General features: G+C 39.0%; 2 protein-coding genes across 3 annotated transcripts; both read right to left on the bottom strand.

The window, feature by feature from the left end:
* Positions 1-278: 278 nt before the first annotated feature.
* On the bottom strand, positions 279-6,283 carry LOC126795172 (casein kinase 1-like protein HD16). Of its 2 annotated transcripts, none has more exons than XM_050522012.1 (17): positions 6,166-6,283; positions 5,617-6,016; positions 5,089-5,214; positions 4,933-5,006; positions 4,748-4,817; positions 4,616-4,671; positions 4,453-4,524; positions 4,249-4,343; positions 4,047-4,113; positions 3,829-3,958; positions 3,519-3,737; positions 3,232-3,362; positions 1,682-1,856; positions 1,495-1,585; positions 922-1,079; positions 570-758; positions 279-447 (listed from the first exon to the last, which is right to left on the bottom strand). In XM_050522012.1, exons 2-17 carry the CDS (start codon positions 5,959-5,961, stop codon positions 388-390), a joined length of 2,058 nt encoding a protein of 685 aa, XP_050377969.1. In that variant the 5' UTR covers positions 5,962-6,016; positions 6,166-6,283; the 3' UTR covers positions 279-387. The 2 variants fall into 2 exon arrangements, with proteins under 2 accessions (XP_050377969.1, XP_050377977.1); XM_050522020.1 differs by having other exon boundaries at positions 5,617-6,012; positions 6,166-6,232.
* A 581-nt stretch (positions 6,284-6,864) lies between these two features.
* LOC126795253 (uncharacterized) lies at positions 6,865-9,821 on the bottom strand. Its single transcript, XM_050522099.1, is given in 4 exon segments — positions 6,865-7,666; positions 9,479-9,547; positions 9,628-9,640; positions 9,642-9,821. Coding segments are annotated over 4 exon segments (609 nt in total). The 5' UTR covers positions 9,791-9,821; the 3' UTR covers positions 6,865-7,288.
* Positions 9,822-10,055: the final 234 nt, after the last annotated feature.

Here is a 10,055-nt window from a genome sequence, read left to right as displayed (position 1 = left end):
AACGCTTAAAGCCCTACATTTCTTTCTTCTGAGAAGAGCATTCTGAACATCGGGGTTTAGCCGTTTAGGGAGCGATTCATTGCTGGGTTGGTCTAATTTTGCTCAGTGTGCTGGTTGTCATAACTCATAAGTTTAAATGGCAGTTTCTCTTAAAGGGCCAAAAACACTCCCAAGTTCTAGGGTTCTTCACAAGGCAAATTTCTCTTCTCTAATACCCCGATATGATAGTCAGGCAGCGTATTTAAAAGCTAAATATGAGTACCGGTCTTTAATTTGCACATAGACGATTATCATCAAGATACTCAGAATTTCAGATAATAAAATATGCTCTCATGAAAATTTGATTCACATTGTTCGAGTATAAACCAGACAGTCAGACACCCCCAATTAGCAAACAGTCCGTCCAAAACAAATTGAGGCAATATATAGATTTTTGGACCATTTTTCCTGCAAAAGCAAAATTATTTCTTAGTCATTGTGTCCGGCATAATCCAGATGTTAACACCAGCTAATATGCAGTTGGAAACAAAAGCAATAACCGTTGCAAAAGTAAGATAAATTGTATCTACCTTTACATGGCTGCTTGGGAAGGCAGAGGTACGCAGAGTCTCTTGAGTTTCATCCATTAATTTACGTTTTGGTATGCTCAAAATGAAGGCTGCTTGATCAGAAGTGGCAGCCATAGATGTTATCCGAAAACCACTCTCCCATCGTCTATGTATACCTTCACTTGGGTATAAAAAATCAAGCTCCACAACCTTGTATTTTCAAATCAAATGCAAGAGGAAGAGTTAGTTATTGTTAAACCAGAAAGGTACCAAGGTTCCACTTTTCTTTACTTTTTTTCATCTCCTTCAGAAATTGTCATCTTTACCAAATTCACTATAGCAACAGAATTCACATTACACAACAGACTCTTACCTGTTCAGAAAACCCAGCATTTCTGGACATAACCACACCCCAGCGGTTACCAGCAGTTGTCATTGACGTTACATGGAAACCTTCTTTCCACTTCTTATTTATCCACTTGAAAGGAAAAGATTCGCTCACTTTGTACGACTGCTGGGTGTAGGGAGTGCCTGAAAACAACACCAATTAAATTTATGGTAGAGGAAAACAGTACATACAGTTCATATTACTTAAGAAAGGAAACAACAACAACAAAATGCTTAGCTGTGCCTCACATCATTGTTAATACAATGTGAAGCTTTTAAGAACACAATCTACAAAAGAGCAACCTTGCTAGATTAGGAAACTGAATGATGTACCAAAAGGTCATCATAGAGACGAATATTAATGAATGACAATGTGAATACAAGAAGAAAAAGGTAATCAAGAACAACCACAACACGGCCTCAATTGTCCAATATATAATCATTTTAGACCAATGAACGAAACAAAGATGAATAACAGATGCATAATCAGAAGAAAAAAAAAGACAATAAATGTGGTAAGCAGATAATACCGATATTGAATGCCCTACTATATACAAACCTTTGGACATAACAACCAAGGAACTCCCATTATTTGCCCCAGCGATTGAACTGATATAGTAATTTTTATCCCATTGTTCCAGGATCCAATCCTGTCAAGAACCAAGCAAGGTGATTATAGAGATCAATATCTAGGATTGAGAGTATTACTCAGAAGCTGATAGAGTGAAAATTCTTGGTGAAATCACCTTGTGCAGGAAGAAAGCTGACAACTCATAGACTTGGGAAGAGAAGCCTGTCCCAGCATCCATGATTAGAGCCCACAGATTTGCTGCAGAGGCTACAGAGCTAATATACAATCCGTCTTCATTACCCTTGTCAACATGTTGCCGCAGCCTTGAGTCCGCCACATTATAGTGATATCTACATGTCCCAAGGGAAAGTTACTCAAACCAGGCAAGAAATATAACACCTTAGTGATGAAGCCACATTCCTACATGGGTTTAACCTAGGTTCAACCCTAGCGTGACCCCTAGTTCTCTAGCAAATATGATTAAAAATAAAATATAAGAAAAGTGAAGGTTTTGTTATTATGCTTAAATCCTCAAAAGATGACCTTGTTATCAGTTATTATTGGATAGTGTCTGATCAAACAGCAATGCCATTAAATAGTTACATGCTCATTTAGTCATTCCAGATCACAACTGTAAAATTAAAAAGATAAGCCACTTATGTCAAGTCCATTTCATCACAAAGTATCTTATTGTCTTCTAATTTGTTCCCATAATTTCTGATTATGATTCATTATGATAGTCTTTACATCTAAAACCCCTTGGGGTTACCCCAACTGGTGAAAAAGGAATTTAGAGCTATGTTTAAGATGGGTTAAGAATCACATTTATTCAAGTAATGTAGCAAATAACAGGATTGTAGTCTATCAATTTAAATTACGGTGATAGCTCACCTACCTGAGAATACATGACAAAAAAAAGGGCTTTAGAGCATCCTTATAATCATTCACAAATACAGTATTACAAAATAAAAAAGAGGCCAGGGTGTTGAACTCAGAAACTCAACTTCTATCTGCTTTTAATTTATACATCATAGACACTGGCGGACATACATAGGGACCGGTGGGTGCTGCTGCCCTCACCCAAGTTTTTTTCTTTTTAATTTCATGTCATCTAGTGAAAAAGCCAATATTAGCCCATATTTCTTTAAAATCTAATATCTTTCCCCCACACTTTCTGTATTTCTTTGATTCATAAATTATTCTGCCCCAACATGCACAAAATATTATGTCTGTGACTCAACAAACTTATGAATTTATACTTTCAAGGAAAAAAAACCAAGATATGATGTCAAATGTTGCAGACCATTAATTACATATATATTCAAAACTTTATAACACCTTCTAGTTAAAGATTATTTAAGTTAATAATTAAGTTTTATTTACGAAGAGAATGGTATTCATCCGGACATGCATATGAATGCTGCCCTGCATAACTATGGATGGTCTGTATCAATATTTTGACAAGAACAATTCCCCAGATATATAGCAGTCACACCCCACTGGACTGATGCATCAAGTTTTCCTTTAATGTATGTTCAAGGCTTAGAATTCTACTAACAGTATGTGAGGACCAGATTAAAAAATTTGTAAAAAAAAATTATAAACTGCAGTTCATAAACCAACAACTTCCCGTGCAAATGGTTTTCAAAAAGAAGTCGATGGAAGAGAAAAGATAAAACAAAGTGGATTACGGTTTTGCTGCACAGTAATAAATGTATAACTGACCTCTGCTTCATTGGACGACGTGCATTATACACCGAAATCCACTGGGTAGCCGGGCTACCTAATCGGACTTTCTTCTTTGGTTGTTCATCATCTTCCAAATTTAGCACCATTCTTCCTCGTTTCTGCCCAACCTATAAATGCATAATGAACATTAAATACTATTCACTGAATAGCGAATGTGAGAGTAGAGTACCCACAAGCGACACATGAGAGAGAGTCAAGTTCTTTCGTTTCTCTTTTGAGAGAGAGACAGGGAGAGGGGAGAGTGGGAGGATAAATCAAATCACCTTAAGAGCTCCATCAATTCTAATTTGTCTTAGTGGAACACATGGTTCGATCAAGCTATCAAAAAGGGAAATCAACTTTGCGTAATTTGGCTCTTCATCAAACTTCATATTTGTTACAGCTTCAAGAAACAGTTTAAATGGGGTAGGACAGAAACAGCACATCAACTCTGGGGATGTGGACATCTTCTTCTTACAAACAAGGAAACTCTTGTTATCACCCTGTAAATCCAATAGTAGAAAATAAAAATTATCATTATATGCATCCACAATAAAAGGTATGAGGCAATTAAGCACCAACACCACACATCACCTGATACCCCTGCCAGGGCAACCTTCCTTTTATGAGAAATATTAATGTGTACGCCAATGACTCAAGATCATCCCTACGACTTCCAGTCCTGCCTAGATGCGCATGAACACTTGCATATCTTATTGTTCCCCTGCCGAAAGTAGTATTCTTGAGATATCAATAAATGATGGCCAAACAATGACCGAGTAGAAAATAGTCAAAAGTCTAATATTACTAACCTGAATATGTCAGGCCTCTGATCATATTCAACATGTTGTCCTGATCCTGATTCCTTCCATCTCGATGCTGCAACAAAAATGTGAGAAATTGCACTAGCATCAAAAATATATTATGAGCATATCACTTGCTTCACATGGCTCCAATCCCCTTGCTGTATCACATAAGTTCATAGTTTCAAGGCAAGAACACAAAGCAACGTACCCAAACCAAGATCAATAAGATATAACTTTTTCTCATCCGCCGTTCCTGGTTGACCAAGTAAGAAATTCTCGGGTTTTACATCTCCATGCACAAACCTAGCTTGAGATGAGAACATTTTTGCTAGATTAGTAGTGCACATCAGAGGAACCTGGGTAGGTTATAAAATTTTACACCGAAGAGACAACAGCTTTCAATAAAACTTACCCTTTTAAGTGAAGTTTTTCTAGAATTGATATTGCCTCCACCGCAATGCACGCCGCCATATTCGGAGACATCCTGATGAATAGAGAAGAAATAGTGATGTGTGAGATGGATATGGCAGAGATATGTGCACCCTTTAGAGAGAGGGAGAGAGAGAGAGACTTACGTTTGACCAAGATTATTCCACACGTCCCATAGACTGGGACCAAGAATGTCCATTACCTGAAATATACATATATTCCATCAGCTTATAGTGTTCGAAAATCCAATCAGATGGTAGAAACACATTAAAACTCACCAGAATGTAAAAATCCCCTTGGCGACCCTTGTAATGAACCCACGGAACTCCATAACATCCATTTAGAGTACTTGATAAAATTTGGAAACAAAAGGAAACAAAAAAATGAATCAGGCGAAAGATTTGATATGTTTACAAATTTAAAGATTCTCTTAAAAAAATATAAGACAAATAAATAAACTTACTTGTAGACTTGCCACTCATAAGGAGGGCCATAATTGCAACCTTTACTATTTTTGTGTTCGAACTTCAAAGCGACCTGTAAAAAGGATCTTAAAAATACTATTTGTGAAGCCGAAAACTAAATACTAAATAGATATTAAATGAGTTTTGAGTCGTACCTCAATTGCATCGGGTCCTGTCCTATCTGTACCACCACTAATTCTTCTGCCAACATACACTTGGCCAAAGCCGCCCTTACCTAACTTCCTTTCTACCTTGTAATGGGGGGAGTTACCCACTTGCACCTGCGAGCCAACATCATAAGGAGTTTTACTTTTGTACGAATGACAAGACCAGGTTGAATTGTATTGATCGAACACAAAAGCATACAATGACGACAATCCACTATGCATTTCCTATCCACACCTTAATCAAACAACCAAACGCGGAACACATAAATTGTGTAGCACTGGTAGAGTAAAAACAACTGAGCAATCCTCATAACAAAATAGACTTTTGTAGCATTACTAGCCAGATAAGTAATTTTAACTAAGTAACTGACCGTTATGCATACATCCCTTTTCTAATATTAGCAGTCCCTAATGAATGCAATAACTCTTATCGTAGCAGATTGATCAAAACACACAAAAGAAAAAAGAAAAAGGACAGACACGAAACAGACAAAAGTACAAGTCGAGGCAATATACCCTATCAGGAACAGGAGCTCCCCCTACATCGTCTTCAACCGGCAAGGCCTTGTCAGCGCTGGCACCGCCCTCCATAGCAATGTCTTTATCAGCAACAACTTGGAGACGATTATAAACAGGATCGGCAGCTGGCTGCTCAGGGTCCAAATCAATCAACCTAACAGCGGCGGCAGGGCGGCCTCTGGCAGTAGGCCTGGAAGAAGGTCCTTTAGCTACAGCATTAGCAGCACCTCGACCAGCAGCTCGTCTTCGAGGTTTGCTCTGAGGAATGGGAGGTTGCTGTGAGGAAGGCTGAAGGTCATCAAGCCGCTTTGATCTGCGCACTCCGCTTCGCAACTCAGGCATTCTCACCCCATGCAATTTTCACACACTCGTACTCTCTCTCTCTCTCTCTCTCTACCTTCACCACAATAATACACACACTTTGAAATCCAAATTCAATGAATATAAATTTGCAGGCGATCAAAATGGAGCTGTAGCAATCTGAAAGGAGAAGGAATCTAAAGAATCGGATCGAAGATGAAAGAGAGTAAGAGATTGATTACTCACAGATGATCGGAGAGAGGCGGCGATGATCGGATTGTGTTGGGATCCCGGAGATGAGTGAACAGACTATGTCGCCGCTTTCATTCTTCTTATCAAAACAAACACAGAGACAGAGAGAATGAATCTTCAGATTTTTTTTCTTTTTCTTTTTCTTTTTCTTTTTTTGGGAATTTGAATGTTCAATGGCCATAATTTATTCATTGTCAAAAAAAAATGGCCATAATTTATTTTATTTCGGAGACCCCGTATTAACATAAAGAATAAAGAAGGAAATGATGAGGTATTGGGTGGGAAAGGGAAGGACATGGATCATGCAAATGTGGCCTTGTAATAATCAAAAGGATTTCCTTCCTTTTTTATTATTATTATTATTATTATTGCTATTGTGTTTCATGACCTAATTTTTCATTCTACACTAACACCACCGACCATAGAAGGTGTGTTTATATCATTCGGACTTGCCGTTTCATTTTTTCCATACCAAGGCCGATCAAAACCAGTGATACCTATCAGTCAAATGTTCTGATTTCTAATGAAAAACTACATGCATTGTCGTGTTTTCGTCTCGCAGATAGTTCAACCATGTCACTTGTAATCTTGGAAGCTACCGCATACGAACTTTGGCTGTCACTATTTCTTAAGGCATGACAAGTATGCAAATGAACAGAGATTAAGCAACAATAGTCCATTTGATATGCCTGATCTCAAAGAGCATGAATTTCCCCATTTTCCTCAAGAAAAAAGAACCAGGTCACATGATGCTATCGTACAACAAACATTCATAAACTTTCTGTACAATTTTTTCGCTTTCGGCAAAACAAAACAAAAACAGAGATGATGGGGAGAAGAATATCTGTAGAATAATTACATTGGAGATGAAGCAACCGAAATGATTTTAATTCAAATCACCTTGTAGCTTGATGGACATGTAGAGGAGCGTAAGAAGAGCACCTTGAGGAATTGGTGCAACTCTCGCAAGATTGGAGCCAACCCACATGGCTACCACCACCAGAGCAACCATACTGCTGCTGGTTTTTCCACAAACCCAACTTGCAAAAGATAAACACATAGTGAGCAAGATACCGCCCCTTCCACCCAAAATCCATGCAATGACATAACCAATCTTTTACCCAGCATCCAACTTCTTGTCAAACAAGGCCATCAGACTACTAAAAGTGAGAGATAAAAGGGATCCGACGGTCTGCAATAAAAACAGAGATACAAAGGCGGATCTAAGCACTTCGCTGAAGGAACCTCTCTCTTGGAATGGCTCTCCTTCAGATGCTTCGTCTGATTTACCATACGATGCCTCTTCATTTACATTATAATATTCCCACTGTTGCTCACGTTTCATCTTCTGTCTCACCTCAGCCCACTTATAGATCCTTACACCATCTTTGAAATCAGGACTGTAGTTCTGCCGTCCTCTATATTGTCTACCAGTCTCTTTCTGAAATTTAAGTTCTTGGTCATACTGAGTCCTGGTTCCTTCATTAGATAGTATCTGTTTATCAGTACAAAACATGTAGAGGTGCTAAGTCATTGCGTGATTGGTGTCTACTTAAATCGGGAAATGCGATGCATGAGTCATCACCAAGTTCATGTTAGAATTCACAATCATAAATACACGGAAATTCATAACTTACTGGCCATGATTACTTAGACTCACGTTTCCTAAACTTCCAGGAAAATCCTAACATGTTCTCAACCTTATTGAGAGAAACAAAACTCGCATTCGTAAGATGTTCTCAATGGCATTAGAGTGATCGTGTCCACTGCACTTATTCCCTATATATGGGGTGGAAGCAATGTTGCACGGATACGGACACGTGTGTCCGTATTCGACACGATACGATACGCGGACACGTCAAAATCTCAAGTGTCCGACTTGGACACGTGGTAGACACGTTAATTAATTTTTATATTAAAAATATAGTTTCTAAAATTAAAACTTAGTCAATCCACATTCAAACAAAGTTTCATAATCAAAACACATGATAAATAAAAAGAAGATGAGCATACTCTGGAGCCATGTATCCTCTGCACAATAACAACCATACTGTGACTCCTTGTTGACTTCATATGGTTATCAAACAAATTTAAGGTACCAGAATATGTGGTCACTATATATGCAATGCAAGATTGCTAATGATGTAGTTAAATTGTCAAATACAAAAAATTAATCGACCAACAAAGACCCTTATGCTAAACAAGAAACCGAAAAAACAAACTCAGTGAATGAAAGGGTGCTTACATAGTTCCAGCAACTCTGGTGCTGATATGGGTATGCTCCTCTTCGTCCAGCTTAGCCAAACCAAAGTCAGCTATTTTAGCATTGAGGTCACTATCGAGCAATATGTTGGTTGTTTTGATATCTCTATGAACGATTTTCAAGGTTCCATCGTGCAAGAACGCAAGACCCCTTGCAATACCAACACATATTTTCCGCCTTGTCGGCCAGTTCAATTTCCGTACAGCTTCTTCGGACCCTGAATTTAACAAAGATAACTTCAGAAATGTTTCATCAAGCAAGTAATCAGATAAGTACCCAAGTTAACAAACACCCAAAAGGAAAATCGTGGAATGATGATAGTAGGCATTATGAGAGAAAAGAGCATTCGTTTTTGGATAGGGAATCTGGATGGAAGAAATCAGTGGATGATAAACAGAAGGTTGAGAAAGATAAGAAAAGGAGTGTGAAGGAATCTAGGCGGAAAAAGAAGAAAGGAAGCAAGAAGAGAAAAGGAACATACCTCGGCGATGGCAACTCGGCTCAGAAAAGAGGTGAGCACCTCGGCGATGGCGACCCCGCCCCCTTTCCTCTGCGTCTTTGATGAAGATCCTTTTCATACGAATGCGGCTGTGAAGGCTGGAAGTACTCCCTTTTTTTGGGTTTTTATGTTAAATCTCAATTATACCCCTGCGTGTCTTTGTTATTTTCGTGTCTAGTCCAGACACGCACGTGTCCAACTCGGACACTCATGTGTCCACCGCGTGTCCAAAATTAGACACGCGTGTCCTAGCGTATTTGCGCGTGTCCGCGTGTCAAATACGCGTGTCCGTGTCTGACACGCGATACGCGACCATTTTCTCGTGTCCGTGCAACATAGGGTGGAAGTTGTTTTCTTGGTTCATTACTAGTTTTACTACAATTGTACTTGGAACTTGTTTCCAGGCCATGGAAACTGTTTGGTGTTGACAGCTTTCTGGGTTTCACTTCACATATGTGCTTTACTCATAGTTAGGGACTTTGAATCAATTGGATAACAAACAGTTCACATTAGCATAGATCACATAAGAGAGAAAAGGCACTGGCCTCATATGCTTGACGGATGTTCAAGAATACTTGTCCGGCTTGAGAGTCCTTGCAAACATCAGGATGATACTGACAGAGGCAACAATAAATCTTATCAAATCGTCACAGAATCATATCAGACCAAAGAATTGGGTGTCAGAAATAGATACCTTACGAGCGAGGTGGCCTCTTGATATCGGCGGATGTGGCGTAGCGTGTAACGCCCAGAACACCGTAGTGACTCTGATTCTGATTCTGGTGGGCCGAATAAGACGCCGTCGTAACCCACCGAGCTCTGATGGGTATGCATCCCACCAGGAGCTGCGTCACCATTTGCTACTGCCTCCCTCAGTCCTCCCTCCTCTATTTTGGCCCTACATTCAGCTTAACTCTATGGCCTCATCTCCATAAACATTCTTTATTTTATTATTATAGTCACCTAGTAGGGTACTTAGTGTTGTCGGATTTATTGTTCGGCCACAATATGTACTGTTAAACATTATTCGTGTAACATATGTATTCAATCTCTCTCTCTATTATGTCACCGCATTTTTTAATCAAATAGAGACTGCATCAGTGCAGCACTCTACGAGATATG

This window comes from Argentina anserina, chromosome 1 (genome assembly GCF_933775445.1).
Source record: "Argentina anserina chromosome 1, drPotAnse1.1, whole genome shotgun sequence".
NCBI classification, from domain to species: Eukaryota; Viridiplantae; Streptophyta; class Magnoliopsida; order Rosales; family Rosaceae; genus Argentina; species Argentina anserina.
Note: the sequence above shows the minus strand (reverse complement) of the source record. Positions and strands in the feature narration are given on the sequence as shown.

Bases quoted from the DNA above. Each gene is read 5' to 3' on its own strand.
- LOC126795172 (XM_050522012.1), bottom strand. From the start codon at position 5,961: ATGCCTGAGTTGCGAAGCGGAGTGCGCAGATCAAAGCGGCTTGATGAC. The intron at 5,007-5,088 runs GTACGACTCAAA...TCCTTTTTACAG, and splicing joins CAGGACCCGATGCAATTGAG to GTCGCTTTGAAGTTCGAACA. The intron at 4,525-4,615 runs GTAAGTCTCTCT...TCTATTCATCAG, and splicing joins TGGAATAATCTTGGTCAAAC to GATGTCTCCGAATATGGCGG.